The 16,658-nt window shown below is 36.0% G+C and overlaps 1 protein-coding gene across 1 annotated transcript in view; it reads right to left on the bottom strand.

The window, feature by feature from the left end:
- LOC150101186 (tRNA:m(4)X modification enzyme TRM13 homolog) overlaps positions 1–16,658 on the bottom strand; it is a 300,267-nt gene that overhangs the window by 128,010 nt on the left and 155,599 nt on the right. Inside the window, exons 7-8 of the mRNA XM_090401720.1 lie at positions 2,335–2,423; positions 2,170–2,245 (exon numbers count right to left, since the gene is read on the bottom strand). Coding sequence (XP_090257846.1) covers positions 2,170–2,245; positions 2,335–2,423 — 165 coding nt within the window. The remainder of the gene's footprint in view (positions 1–2,169; positions 2,246–2,334; positions 2,424–16,658) is intronic.

Below are 16,658 nucleotides of genomic sequence, written 5' to 3'. Positions count from 1 at the left end.
AACAGTAGTATTGAAGTGGGAGTTAAGCCGAGAGCTTGTTAAGTCAACAAGCTCTCGCAATATTGCGTTTGTTGAGCTAATTCGAGTACCTAGCTCTACGTCCCACTTTCCATCACTTGTGAATATGGACCCAAGGTATTTAAACTTCTCCAACCGCCTCAGTTGGATTCCACTCACATGTAGAGTGCACTGCGATGGTTGTTTTGAGACTACAAATGTTTCCGTTTTGACCACACTGATCTTCATCCCAGCTTCTGCACAAACAGCTACAAACCTGTATCCAGTGTCCACTGGAGGTCATCTGTGGAAGAGCTAAGCAGAACTAGGTCATCCAAAAAGCAGATGTCGAATGCTACATCTTCCAATTCTGACACGCTCACTGTCACGGCTGTGCATATCAATCCAGCCCATAAATATTACAAAAAGGAGGGGTGACAGAACACACCCTTGGCAGAGACCAAAGGAGACTGTGAAAGGTTCAGACTTTGTGCTGTTTACCCTGACACAAAACTCCGAGATTCATACAGGAACATGATGGCAGCTAATAGTTGGTCATCCACTCCATACTTCTGTACTACTTGCCAAAGCTAATACTGAGGAACCGGGTCATATGACTTCTCGAAATCCACAACATGTGTAGACATTCTTGGCATATTTCCAAGATTTCTCAAAGACTTGCCTTAAAGTGAAGATTTGTTCAGTTGTGCTTCTACCAGGAAGAAAACCACATTGTTCTTCTTGGAACTTTGACTCAACTATGCTCCTGCACCTTCTTTCCAAGCACCTAGCATATACTTTCCCAGGCAGGCTGAGAAGAGATGCCATGATAGTTGCTGCAATCTCTCTGGTCTCCCTTCTTGAAGACTGGTAATATTATGTCTGTCTGCACTGCTTTGGTGCTCACCCTGACACACTCGACTCAGCCAGAGAACCAAGTCTCAATTTAAGGCTTTTAGCGATTTTATTGCTAAATGGACCTCTTTTGCAGTGAGACTAGTCATCGCCCTGATCCGCACCTCTTGGATGTCCACAGCTGCTGGGCCACCTGGGTAAAGGTGGCCCAGCAGCTGTGGCCTTCTCGGTTATTAAAAGTGCACCATCAGAGGCCTTAATTGCCCTTGCTGTGCATGACTGAAATGAAATATAACTCTTAAATAAAGATACCAAGAAATTATATACTTGGTTTATATTTGGTTTATATCAAGTATATAATTTCTTGGAATCTTTAATTTATAGTATAACCAAGTGGAAAAACTTCCAACAACTATCTCTAATCCAGAGTATTTTAATGATAAGGTGACACCTTTTGACTACTTGTATATGAAAATATGACTTCTGCATTACTCCAACCTTAGTATCACCTCTGGGTCTAGCTCCCACTGATGAGACCCCAATATCACCTCTGGGTGGGTTTCCCACTAATGAGACCTTGATAAAGGTCGAAACCGGTCTGGTAGTGATCCTTCCCATAATGTATAGCATTATACATGTCCGTAAAAATATGTGGTTTGCATTATGGGATACTAAGGCAAGTGATGTTGAAGTCATTAGCTACTATATACGAGTTGCCCCAGTCCTGAAAATATTTCAGGCATAAACTTTGCTTACACTGGGATAAAGGATTAAACCAAGTATATAATTTCTTGGTATCTTTAATTTATAGTATAACTAAGTGCGAAAACTTCCAAGAAATATAACTCTGACAAAATAACAAAATTGAAAGAATATTATTATTTCATCAAGTAAAGACTTGCTGGGCATACTCTCCTTTAATGATTCATACACTGGACGAAGTTATAAATTATATGTGTGATGAACACTGCAAGATTAAACTGAAATAATTTAGGAATTAAGATACATGGTTAACTTTTTTTATGCTCTAATATATTCAGACTCAGTCTGGCTGGGTCCTATACTTACCTGTTGCATCATTGATAATTATGTCTTCCTTTTGGATTACGGTTAACACAATATAAAATGTATACAATTTGAAGATGTCTGTGAAGTACTGACAAAACAAGGCATTTGTTATATATTAGTAACCACATACATGTTGTTCTTTCCATAAAAACTTAAGTGATGTCAATCTTAATAAAAAAACAAATAAAGGGAAAAAAGTTCATCAAAACAAAACAAAAAAATTAAAAAAAAAAAAAATCCAAACATTACCCAAGCAAAGATGTTGAATATCCATCCTAATCCTATTCATCTGAAGTGCCTTTTCACCTTTTAGTCTATTATCAAACTAGAATACAAATTAGTAAAAATATATGAGAAAGCTTTGGATTTTCAATTACAATAGAAACATATTTCTATAACATATAATCTTTATACCTTATGTTTCTGTGATGCTTTATCTATTAATATGAAACTGCAGTTTTGCTTTCCAGAAAGTGCTTTATATATCCAGTAAGTAAGCTGGCCTAAATGGGATAAATAATATATATCAATGTTTAATAAGACAGAAGATTTTAAAACAGATTCAGAATCAAACCATCACACCTATATAACTATAAAAATTCAGATTCATTTAAAGAGAGATTGCCCCAAAGGCTGCAGGGCATTGCGGCAACTTCTCTGGTTTTATAATGACAAGCCACCCGAAGTTGATTTTTGACAGAAATAAGATTTTTATTCCCAAATCTCAGAAAACTACCACAGAACTCTATTTCAGTCAATAATACCAGTGAGGGTTTAGGAAGACAAAATGGCATTAGATGTTTGCTCTTGCTGCAGAGTTTACAAAACCATACTCCATGAACTCAACTACTAGCGACAACTAAGGATGGAAACCAACCACCTTATGATTTACACAGTTACCCCCAAAGAAAAACTAGTTAAGCTCCTTTGAATTGGCCACTACCATTCCTCCACTGTCTTCTAACCATAGAACTAGATCAGCCACTGGCCAATACCCATACACTGTCCACTTTCGAACCCATCGCACTAACTTATCATCAGCTACCTTCATTCCACCAATCTCTATTCTTCGGAACAATCTTCCCCATACTGTTTTTCTCACTGAGTACAACCTCCCACTCTTTAAGCATACCAACAGGCTACATTTTTCTCCTTAATCACTTGCCCACACACATGGCACTGTGGCGTTAAGTCTTGTGACCTTTCATGTGTGGGGTCAACATAAAAAAGGATAAATGAAAGATAGGGAAAAAAAGCTGTTTTGTTAATGGAACTACTCCTCTATCTAGATTAAAATCAAACATTATATATTTAGATAATGCACAGTCTGTATTTAAGATGTAAGTTGGTAGTTAGAGCAGGTGGTAGAGAAAAATGGTTTGATGTATGATTAGGTGTAAGACAAGATATCTCTACTCTTATTCATCATCTACTAGGATGGGGGGGGGGGTCTGGAAAGTTCTGATAAACACCTAGATATAATGTAGGTGTTTATCAGATACAATCTGATACAACTGATATAATCACAAGAGCAAATATACTAGTAGCAGAGTTATGAAGATAACTTATGGTCTTATATTCTTATATTCTCAGATGCTCTTTCTTGTGATTATATCATTGCTTTAATATCATTATCGTTCTAGGTGTTTATCAGAAATTTCCAGACCCTCCTTGTATATCCATTCACTTGATCCAAACATCTATTCAGACCAAAGAACAGAAATCTTACGATGTATTTATGTTATTTTGAGCAAAATGCAGGAAGAAACCCTTCATCCTGCATTCTTTCCCAAATTCCCCACCACTACCTAAGCCTCGATTCGTTAAATAATTATGCAAAAGCAGTCAAAAAATAATAATAAAATAGAAGCATATTAAATCATTTGAGTATCAATCTTCATCATCATGTGCAACCTACATTGCACTCTAAACAGTTGCAATAAAACTACCAAGAAATCTAAATCTGATTTTGAAAGGATGAAATGTAGAATTTACAATAGTCAATCCTTTTGGTCTCTTTACATTTCCCATCTTTATATCCATCTACTTACACCTCTCTCACATCTAGATGGTACTGCATCAGCAACTGGCATCATTCTTCTTTCCTCCTACCTCTGCATTAATAACCAAGACAAAGTACCCTACTTCACTAAGAATTGATCACTGCATGCCTATCTTGGTCTTTTTGAAGGAAAGAAATTAGCATGTTTCTGAACAGCTTAAATAACAAGAATTAATCTGGTCCTGATAGCATCCCTTCTATTTTGCTAAAATTGTTCTCCATAATACCTACTTTGTACTGCAATTTCAATCTTTGTACCTCAACTGACAGGATGATAGAAGTCAGGCAACAATTCATGTACAGAAGGTTGTATAAGTGCAGAAGCCTGGTGCCCTCCAACACTGGTGGAGAAATCCAATTACTCTTCCTTCAGTTCTCTCAAAAATCATGAAGAATGTTATTTACATTCAGCTTCTTCTGGAGGTCCACCAACTAATCAGTGACCAGAAATACAGAATTTGCAACCCTTGATCCATAGCTGGGTATGATTATGCGATGACAGCCTAATCTCCAACATGCACTACATAAACAAAATCATGCGACTTGGTGGGGGGTACCATTCCTCATCACCGGAAGTTATGTCAAAGTGAAATCGAAGATTTCCCATGCTGAACACTAGAAACATTCTGCAGCAATCATATTTATGAATTTAGGGATACAAAACATGTGTTGAAATGATTATTTTACTTATTATTAATAAAATAACAATTAACGTTTCGACCTCTGTATTGAGGTCATCATCAGAATAATACATGTGGATATGAAAACAGGCTACATGCTCTTGCACTCTACAAAACTTTTTGACCTAGCCTGACCTCCAGTGGTAAAAAACAAACAAACAAAACACTACAATAAACCCTGCTAAAGTCCTCCTGTACTAAGATTTTCTTCTGGACTTGTATAGTTCAGGTTGCTATTGAATGTATAAAAAAAAAAAAAAAAAAAAACACTTCACCAAGTCCTTGTATTGAGATTTTTCTTTGGCTTGTTCTGGTTGCAAATGGGTCCTCCATGTTCTTGGAATGGTTACACCATCATTTTTGTTCAGGTTAGGATTGTGTTTGAGCATTTCACATGCTTCTTTAAATTTCCTCTTGAACCAGGTTTTAGTGTGACGTATGGACTTGGTACCTTTCCAATCAGTTCTGTGGTATGTCTGGAGAGCGTGGTCTGAAAGGCCGGTTTTTCCAAAATGGAGGTATTTAATGTGTCGTTTGTGTTCATCCTTCCTAATTGAGATGGTTCGCCCTGTTTACCCTATGTATGGTAGGTTACATGTGCATTGTATTTTGTAAACCCCTGGGTGGGCTAGGTGTGGAAGAGGATCTTTGGAAGAACTGAGTAGGTGTCTTAATTTTGTCATGGGTTTGAAGGTGGTTTTGATGTTGTATTTGTGTAGTGTTCTGTCTATTTTTTCCAAAATGCCTCTAACATGAGGTATGACAATGGCATTTTTGAAATCTTTTTTGTTTTTAGTGGTGTCTCTGTGGAGGATCTTATGAATAGTTTTTTTTTACTGTATCCATTTTTTATAAATGTATGGTTGATGATCTTGTATCCCTGGTTTAGAGCTAGCTCATTTGAACAAATAGTTTGAACTCTGTGTTTAAGGGTGCTTATGACACCTAGTTTTTGTGTTGGGTGGTGGTAAGAATTTTTGTGTATGTACTGGCCTGTGTGTGTAGGTTTGTGGCAGACTGAGAAGGAGAGACAGCCTGAGGGAAGACGTGTGACAAGTGTGCTTAGGAAAGAAAAATAATTTTTTTTTTTCAATTTCAATGGTGAATCGGATACGTTTGTGTGAATTGGATATGTCTGAGCCAAATTTTTGCCTTTAGACATGCTGACTCTAGAGCTCGTTGCTCAGTCTTCCATATAAAAGTTAGCTATGGGGGGGGGAGTGGTGAGCTCATAACTGTACCTTCTTTTTGAAGGTAAAATTTGTTTTAACACAAGAAATATCCGGAGCGGAGTACGTGGGCAAAGAGGGCCGTGGTGTCGTGTGGAAATATGTTCCGTAGGAGCATAATAGTATCATTGATTGGGACATTGGTGAAAAGAACAGTTATGTCAAAGCTGACTAATAAATCTTGGTCATTGAGTGTAATGTTTTTAATTTTCTTTATGAAATGGTGTGTATTTTTTTATGTAGGAAGGGGAATGACCTACTAATTCCTTGAGTGTGGCTGCTAATTTTTTGGCTATTTAAGTAGTAATTTGGGCTGCCGATTCCTTCAATAATTGGAAGTAGTAGTGTGTTTGTTTTGTGTATTTTTGGCAGGCCATAAATTCTTGGTGTGCGAGCATAATATGGTTTATATGGAAGACTTTGAGCAACGAGCTCTAGAGTCAGCATGTCTAAAGCCCAAAATTTGGCTCAGATACATTGATGATATTTTCGCCATTTGGCCCACGGCTGCGAAGCACAAAATACATTCCTTAGCTACCTGAACAAACAACACAAACATATCCAATTCACCACTGAAATTGAAAAACCAACTCTCTTCTTTTCCTAGACACACCTCTTCCCTCAGGCTGTCTCTCCTTCTCAGTCTGCCACAAACCTACACACACAGGCCAATACATACACAAAACTTCTTACCACCACCCAACACAAAAACTAGGTATCATAAGCACCCTTAAACACAGAGCTCAAACTATTTGTTCAAATGAGCTAGCTCTAAACCAGGAATACAAGATCATCAACCATACATTTATAAAAAATGGATACAGTAAAAAAAAACTATTCATAAGATCACTCCCCACAGAGACACCACTAAAAACAAAAAAGATTTCAAAAATGCCATTGTCATACCTCATGTTAGAGGCATTTTGGAAAAAATAGACAGAACACTACACAAATACAACATCAAAACCACCTTCAAACCCATGACAAAATTAAGACACCTACTCAGTTCTTCCAAAGATCCTCTTCCACACCTAGCCCACCCAGGGGTTTACAAAATACAATGCACATGTAACCTACCATACATAGGGTAAACAGGGCGAACCATCTCAATTAGGAAGGATGAACACAAACGACACATTAAATACCTCCATTTTGGAAAAACCGGCCTTTCAGACCACGCTCTCCAGACATGCCACAGAACTGATTGGAAAGGTATCAAGTCCATACGTTACACTAAAACCTGGTTCAAGAAGAAATTTAAAGCATGTGAAATGCTCAAACATAATCCAAACCTGAACAAAAATGATGGTCTAACCATTCCAAGAATGTGGAGGATACATTTGCAACCAAAACAAGCCAAAGAAAAATCTCAATACAAGAAGACTTGGTGAAGTGTTTTTTTTTTAAAACATTCAATAGCAACCTGAACTGTACAAGTCTAGAAGAAAATCTTAGTGCGGGAGGACTTTAGCAGGGTTTATTGTAGTTTTTTTTTTTTTACCACTAGAGGTCAGGCTAAGTAAAAGATCAATTAACTTTTGTAGAGTGCAAGAGCATGCAGCTTGTTTTCATATACACATGTATTATTCCGATTATGATTTAAATACAGGGGGTCAAAACGTCAATTGTTATTTTATTAATAATAAGTAAAATAATCATTTCAACACGTGTGTTTTGTGTTCCTAAATTCGAAAATATGAATGCTGATCACCTTGTAACCTTAAAAGAAAGATTCTGCAGCAAATTTCAAATTTGGAAAACACTGAATTTCAAAATGGAAACAAGTTAAGTAATATCAAGAAAAAATGCCATATAATCATCACAAACATCTTGACGAAATGACTACCTTTCTAAGAAGCTTTTATTTGTTAATAACAGTTCTACCTTCTTTATTTGTAATCTACGAAGAGTTAGGTTTGGCCAGAATATAATAAACACTATATATTAGCATTTCTTTTCCTTCTTGAAACAATAATATTATTCATTAACTTTGAATAATTATACAATATTCGTCTATTTTTTGTTGCAGCAAAGAAATTAAAAGTTCTCTAAGCTTATTTCTGCTTGCTTGGCATTGTTTAAATTATGCAAATTGAAAGCTGAAGTAAAGAAAAACTTATTATCCTTCTGAAAACTAATAAGTTACTGAAACAGAGAGCCAAAAGGCTTCACTTCGGCGATACAAAATTATTCAAATTAAGTGGATATTGAATCCAACATTATTTCACATCCGAATAGAGAAACTACAAGAGTTTCATGCCGAATATAGAAACTATAAAGGTTTCGGCGAATCCAAGCATAAGCAAACCTTTCATGACACAGGCAACTCATAGTAAAGGTGGAGTAAGATCCAATCACTATCCTTAGTATTTTCCATAATGTAAAGCACATCTCCTAGAGGAGATGTATGATGCTATACTTTATGAAGGGGGTGGGCCACTACCCAGACCGGTTTCGACCTTTTTTTTTTTGAGATCTCATCACCCAAAATAGGTAAAATACCCAGGTTGTAGTGATGCAGAGGTTATACTTTACCATACAAATTGCCAAGTGGCATCACATCACAAAAGACACCAATAATTACTGAAATAGAGAGCCAAAAGAATCCCAAATTTGAGATTTAGCCGACCAAATTGTATTCTTATTGGTTAAACCAAAATAAAAAATGATGGTACAACATGACAAAAATTCATGCCGGCTGGGGAGTCGCCCGGTTAAACAAGGCCCCCGTTGTTTTCGCCAGGGAACCAGGGCGAACAGTGAAAAGTCAGCTACTGGAACAAATCTGAAAACAAACCCCAACTCAACATCACCAGAGTTAAAGATCGGTACTATCAACGTAAGAAGCCTGAATGGCAAAGAAATGGAGCTAGCTGAGGAATTAGATAAGTATCAGATCGACATAATAGGGGTGACTGAAACAAAAAAGACAAAAACTGGTGAGATCTTTCTGAGCAATAAATACAAAATGTTAAATTCAGGCAATGACAATCAAGGAAAAGAAGGAGTAGCCATAGTATTCAACACAAAATACGAGGCTAATCTTCTTGAATGGCAGTCAGTCTCAAGTAGAGTAATGTGGGAAAATATGAGAATGGGGAACTGGACAATGAGACTTATTTGTGCCTATGGTCCCACAGAAGGTTCTACTAAGGTAGAAGTGGAGGAATTTTTTGAGGCTTTAGAAAAAGCAACTGACACAATGAAAAAGGAAAAGTTGTTCCTTGTTGGGGATCTAAATAGCAGAGTAGGAAATGATTGTGAGACATACAAAAATATTTTGGGAAAATTTGGAGAAAAGAGCAAAGCTAATAATAATGGCAAATATCTGTTGGATTTCTGCTCAGGACATGGACTGGTTATTACTAACACCATGTTCCAACATAAAAATGTGCACAAATTCACATGGAGAGAAGAGGCTAGGAATAAGAAAAGTCTCATTGACTATGTTATTGTTGATAGTGATGTTTTCTCCCTGGTGCAGGACACCAGAGTGTACAGAGGATTTGAAATTGGAAGTGATCACTATTTAGTCTTGAGCAGGATAAAATTGAATTTCATATTGAAAAGAATAACATGTAAGAAAGTTTTAAAGCGAATAAAAGTTGAGCAGCTCTCAGATGTGAACTGTACACTAAAATACAGAAATATTATTGAAAAGAAAATGAAAGAGTTTGAGAACAGGAATCAAACCTTGGAGATTCAGTGGCAAACTCTGAAGGAAACATTGATTGATTCTGCCAGAGAGGCATGTGGTGAGGTTGTGTGCAAGGATAAAAAAAATCAAAACTCCCTGGTGGACACAGGAAGTTAAAGAGGCAGTGAAGGAAAAGAAGAAAGCATATCAAAAGTTCCTGGCAAATAAGTCAGCTTTTACTCTTACAGAATACAGAGACAAATGTAAGAAAGCTAAACAGTGTGTAAAACTAGCTAAACAAAAGTCATGGGAGGACTTTGGCAAGAATATAGAAAATAAATATCAAGAAGGTGGCAAAATATTCTGGAGGTTGTTGAAGAAGCTTAGGAATGGAGGAAAGAGTGCTGTAAAAGGAATTAGAGATGATAAAGGTGAAATGAAAACAGGAGAAAAAGATATCCTTGAAGTATGGAGTAATTACTTTGAAAAACTGCTAAATGAAACAAGCAGTGATGACAGCACAATGATAAAAAACACTGACCAGGCATGCAGTCAGGAATACATATCCATACTTGAAGTAGAAAAAGCCATCAAAGGCTTGAAATGTGGAAAGGCAGCAGGAGTAGATGATATTCGACCAGAAATGCTGAAGTATGGTGGTATAAGAGTCTTACAGTGGCTGCACTGCATAGTTCAGAAAGCCTGGGCAGAGGGACGAATTCCCGATGATTGGAGTAGAGCTCTCATAGTACCCATATATAAAAAGGGAAATAAAACTGAATGTGAGAATTACAGAGGTATTTCCCTACTGAGTGTTCCTGGCAAAATCTATGCAAGTATACTTGAGAAACGGTCGAGAAGAATTGTGGAAGAAAAGCTTGGTGAAGAACAAGCTGGATTCAGGCCAAATAGAGGCTGTCAGGATCAGATCTTCACTTTACGACAAATAGTCGAGAAAGCATGGGAATATAACAAAGATCTGTATTTAAGTTTTGTCGATTTGGAAAAGGCATATGACAAGGTGCCAAGAGAGAAGCTATTCAATACGCTGCAGTTATATGGTGTCAATGGGGCATTATATCAAGCAATATTTAGTCTTTATTTGAGTTGTGAGTCAGCAGTTAGAATTGAAGGAAGTACAGGAAGATGGTTTAATGTTAAATCTGGTGTGAGACAAGGATGTACATTATCCCCTCTGTTATTCATTATCTATATGGATCACATTATGAAGGAATGTGGTATTAAACCTGATATCAAAATTGGAGATGTTAATGTCAGCTCTTTGCTTTATGCGGATGATGTTATACTTCTAAATAAATCCGCTACAAGTCTGCAAGGTTCTCTGACTAAATTGAATAGCTGTTGTAATAGATATGGTATGAAGGTCAGTAATAAAAAGACAAAGACAATGAAAATAGGCAGAATCATTGAAAATGTCAACTGTGTTGTGAATGGAGAACCTGTGGAACAAGTAAAACATTTCAGCTACTTAGGCACAATTTTTACTGAAGATGGTAAACTAAATATAGAAATAGACAACAGAATCTGCAAAGCTGGTATCGTGGGAAGTCAATTGAATAAATTCATATGGAATAAGAAAGAAATTAGTCGGAACACTAAATTAGCTGTATACAAGACAGTGTTCAAACCAATTTTAACTTATGGATCTGAGAGCTGGGTCAGAAGTAAAACACTTGACCAAAGACTAGAGACCGCAGATATGAGAGTCCTGAGAAAGATTAAAGGCGTGAACAGATGGCATCAATGGCAATATCATATTAAAAATGAGGATATTAGGAAAGAACTTGACATTGTCAGCATCCAGGAATGTGTTAGCAGAGCTAATCTCAGATGGTATGGTCACTTAAATAGAATGGGAGAGGAAAGATTAGCAAAACAAGTGTTCTCTGCCAGGTTGGCAGGAAAACGACCCAGAGGAAGACCAAGATATAGGTGGATTGATACTGTACAAAGTGCCTTAGACGATAGAAATATAAGATCTGATACTGTTGGAGTCTTGACAAGTAACAGACTGATTTGAAGGAAAATTGTAGATAGGAAGTTAGTAATGATGTAATTTTTTCATGTAGTACTGTCATATCCTGTACACCCCTTGAGGGTACATGGCAGGAATTTGATGATGATGATGATGAGAGCTAAAAGGCTTCATTTAGGCGATGCAAACTTATTCAAATTAAGTGGCTATTGAATCCAACATTATTTCAAAGCCGAATAGAGAAACTACAAGAGTTTCGTGCTGAATATAGAAACTATAAAGGCTTCGGTGGATCCAAGTGTAAGCAAATCTTTCATGACACAGGCAACTCGTAGTAAAGGTGGAGTAGTGACCATTATGGAGGGGAAGAAGTGCCCCCCCCCTCCATAATGTATAGCATCATACATCTCTGCTAGGAGATTTGCTTTACATTACGGAAAATACTAAGGATAGTGATCGGAGATTACTCCACCTTTACTATGAGCCTGTGTCATGAAAGGTTTGCTTATGCTTGGATCCATCGAAACCTTTATAGTTTCTACATTCGGCACGAAACTCTTGTAATTTCTCTATTGGGCTTTGAAATAATGTTGGATTCAATATCCACTTAATTTGAATAATTTTGCATCGCCTAAGTGAAGCTTTTGGCTCTCTATTTCAGTAATTATTGGTGCCTTTTGTGATGTGACACCACTTGACAATTTGTATGGTGAAGTATAACCTCTGCATCACTACAACCTGGGTATTTTACATTTTGGGTCTACCTAATCACTGATGAGACCTCAAAGAAGGTCAAAACTGGTCTGAGTAGTGGTGATGAATGGCAATGCTGTAGCCCATGTAAGTTTTAACTGAGGCTTTCTGTTGCTGACACCTAGGTCCAGGGTGGGACCTAGGTGTCAGCAACAGGATTTATACAACTCGATCTACACTCGTTGTATTAATTTGCTAATGCATATCATCTGCATAGTCCCTCACACCAGCTGGATTATAGCAGCAACTAATTATATATTTTATCCTGTTGGCCTCTTTCTTACACCAGACAGCCTCAAGTGAACTGCCCTCTGCATCCCTGTCCTGCTGTATTTCTATTCTTTTTTGGCTTCAATTCCTCTGCTATCATTAACAAAAATCTTCCTCATCCCATTCCTTCTGTCCTCTCTGAATATCTAATCTTTTGCATTCTCTTCCTATGACTACATGATTCTTGGTCAACCAAGTCTCGATAATGTCCATTTCATTTTGGCCAAGTTAAGCTAACAAATACCAAAAAATACTCCTTGTCCTTATTCCAAACACTCTGGTGTTAGTATGCGTAAACTACAATCCTCCCTTCATCCCACAAGCTCCTTTATATCTTGTGTTGCTTAGCTCACTAGAACCTAGGCCAGGGGTTCAACCCGTCGATAGCGATCGACTGGTCGATCTCTTGTGTATTCCTCCTTACTTACAAATTTAATTAAAACTGAAAACATAATATTTTTTAATCATTATTTTGTATTATTTTTAATTCGCTTTAAGTGTATTCCTATTGTTTATTTATTTTTCATTAAAATTGTCAAATTAGTAATTTTCTTATAAGTCCGAGTAAATTAATTAATTTGTATCAGTGGAAGTCAAACAGCGAGCCGAGTGAATATGATTATAAGCAAAGTGTAAAAACTCGATTGTAGCTTAAATATTCCAAAGCACATTACATCGATTTTTTGCTTAGGTTAATTCCCATGTGAATATTGTAAAAAAATAAACTTTGTTTGTTTCGGTATAGTTTGTATTAGATGTTTTTGTAAATAACTCTTTTAAAGCTAATTGTATATACTGCTTTAATAAGAATATGTTAGAGTGTTAAAAACAAAGGCAATGTTTTTGTCGCCGAAGCTGTATATGGTGGCATTAGAAAGATTGTTATTGAAACTTGTATGTATGAGAAAGGCTTGCAGGCTCTAAGTGTAAACATCGCCAAAGTCAGTCAGAGTTCAAACAACATTCCGATGTCCAGCAACTTACAATCAAAAGAAAGCGGAGGAGAACCAAAGGCGTGCCGAACTTGAAACTTAAGATGAAAGACTCATACCGATTCTTTGGGAGTTGCCAAACTTCATGCGAGGTCTCAGAGGAAGCCTAATAAAAAGGGATTGAAGCAAGCAGAAGGGGTCCTGGTTCCAGAGTTGGCGTCAGAGAGACTGCCCGGATCCATGTTGCTTGAGAGAGGAGTTTCCTGCTTCCAGAAAGGAGCTTCTCAGTTCGAAACGTAGCTGGAGAGATTACTTCTAGGCCACAGACAAGGTTTCAAATTGCCGAAGGGAAGAGTTCCAATTGCCGGAGAAAAGTTTCCAGGCCAGGTTAATGTCAGACATTCACCAGTGTGTTACGTTTTCATTACAATTAGATGACTCAAACGACTTCAATGATATTGCTTAGTTAATGGTATTTATTCGCATGGTATTTCAAGATTATTCAAGTAAAGAAGAACATTTGAAAATTATTGGGAAGGATTAGGGGAGAAGACATTTTTTCGGCATTTGATGAATTTGTGAAACAACACAAACTTCTGCTTTTTAAGCTTGTATCTATTACTACTGATGGTGCTCCTGCAATGATAGGTAATAAATCAGGCTTCATTTCATTATGTAAAAATGATGATAAATATCCAGCTTTTTTAGCGTACCACTGTATTATTCACCAAGTACTGTGTAGTAAAAGATTAAACACAAAAGATGTTTTGGATATTACATTTAAAATTGTAAATTATGTTCGAGGAAAAGCCCTGCAATGGTGGTTATTTAAATTACAGGCAGATGATGATAGGGAATTTCTGTTGTACAATAATGTTTGCTGGCTCAGCAGAAGTCAATTTTTAGAAAGATTTCTTGTATTAATTAACAATATAAAAACTTTTCCACAATTGAGTGATAAAAGAAGGTTGTTACACTTATCATTTTTAGTAGATTTCTGTGTGAAATTAAGCAATTTAAATTTTGAGTTACAAGGTAGAGATAAAAATTTAATTGACATGTTAAGTTCAATAAAAATTTTTCAACAATACTTACTTTTATTAAAGAAAAATATAAATGACTGTGAAATGTTTCGCTATGATTTAAAAGAATTTATTCATGAAATAGAATTAGTTGAGGAAGAAATAAATTCAAGATTTAAAGATTTTAATAAAACTGAAATGATTGTATCTTTTATCAATAATCCATTTCAAGAAAACTTGAACATCACAGAAATTTCAAATAAAATTAGTGGGCTGTTTGATATAAACCAAGCTGAAGTAAAACTTGAGATAATAAACATTCAGAATAGTTTACATTTAAAATCAATAAACAATGAATTTCATGTGCATACTTCCAAATGAAGTCATTTGGAAGTATACATGTGAAAAATTCCCAATATTAACTGATATTGCGCGAAAAATTCTATCGTGTTTCAGATCGACATACTTGTCAGAATCCGCTTTTTCAAATATGACCGTCATAAAAAATCAATTAAGAAACCAAATTACAAATGATCATTTGGATGATTGTCTGCAATTGACCGCTTCTATGAAGAAGTGGCCAAATGCCTGCAATTGGCCACTTCTATGAAGAAGTGGCCTATTAACTTGACTATGAAAATATTGCGAGGCTCAAACAATGCCAAATTTCACATTTAACTTTTTATTTTTTTTTAATCAACCAGCATTTCCTGTAACTTGTGAGTTTGTAATCAATCTGTTGTTTTTTCTAACTTTGGTTTTCCAAAATAGAGAAATAAATATTTTATTGCAATATATATATATATATATTTTTTTTTTGTTGTTGTTGTATTAAAATAATTAAAAGTGATAAATAAATTTTTAAATACACAAATAAAGTTTTTAGTTTATTTGTGCGAAATCAGATAAGAGGTTGGGGGAACGTGATCTATATAATAGAGTAGATCGCTGAATAACTTTTTATAGAAAAGTAGCTCCCGTAGTAAAAAATGTTGAACACCACTGACCTAGGCTTTAGCATCATGCAATAACTCTCCCACTTACCTCTAGGTTTTAAACCCCCATACTTGTCCTTCCCCCCCCCCCAAAAAAAAATTTAGTTTTCCTGCCTTTGAACTCTCACTAAACAAAAACTTTCTTAAGACTCATTAGTCCAAATCCATTCAAATGTAAGCTATGCACCTTATATATATGTTTCCATCATCAAACTCGCTCCACAAATTCCACACATTCCTCCTGCATAATCAGTGCACTTATTTATTTGTTATCATAGCTCTCCATCTCAGCTCACCTTTATCATACTATGGCAAGAGACTCAATTTTTTACTTTCATACTCCTCTTCATGTTCACATGTACTAGAAACTCTTTCATATCTCCTTGCATACCACTCTTGTCACTTCCTAAATCAATTGTACCAGCCAAAATAAACATCCCTTTCACCTTCACTCTCTATGTCCTTAAATCTTAGCACCAAACAAACATTTGCATCACACTAACCTCAACCACTCCTCTTATCAATGAATTACCAACTTTGATTCTTATTCTCAAGCTTTTGCTCTTTCATACACTGCTTTCTCTTCTCTTGCATCTCACCCTTTTTTCACTTCTGTGTCATACCATCTGCCAAGCATTTCTCTACCTGCTTAATTTCATGTTTTGTTCTGTGGAGAACTCCATGTAAGTATGCTATCTTTTCCATTAGTAACAAGTCATTCTCTTCATTTTACAAATATCAGTGTAGGGGATCACTATACACTTAACATTAAACATACAAACAAAATATGACTAACAAAATGTACTAAAATGTTAACTTGGCATCTTCAATATTATGCTTAAACTCAGTAGTTTGAAAACAAATGTAATAAATGTAAATGGAAGTAAAACTCTATCTACAAGTAGAGAACCTTTCACGCACTAAACTCCACTGGTACGTCCTATACACTTTCATTAAGATGACACTGTAATCGTGAAACTGTAAATTTGCATTAAGTTCCATTAATAGTAAGTATATGAAGTATACAACAGCTGAACGTTGTAATGTTTATAACATTGTTTCAACTTAGCACTATAATATAATAGAAATTGTTTCATATCTTCTTAACAATGCTAACATAACCACATCAATGTCCATGTGGATGAAATACATCAACCCTCAT

Source organism: Typopeltis vanoorti, chromosome 12 (genome assembly GCF_054136105.1).
Source record: "Typopeltis vanoorti isolate ZY-2024b chromosome 12, IOZ_Tvanoo_1.0, whole genome shotgun sequence".
In the NCBI taxonomy this organism is placed as follows: domain Eukaryota; kingdom Metazoa; phylum Arthropoda; class Arachnida; order Uropygi; family Thelyphonidae; genus Typopeltis; species Typopeltis vanoorti.
Note: the sequence above shows the minus strand (reverse complement) of the source record. Positions and strands in the feature narration are given on the sequence as shown.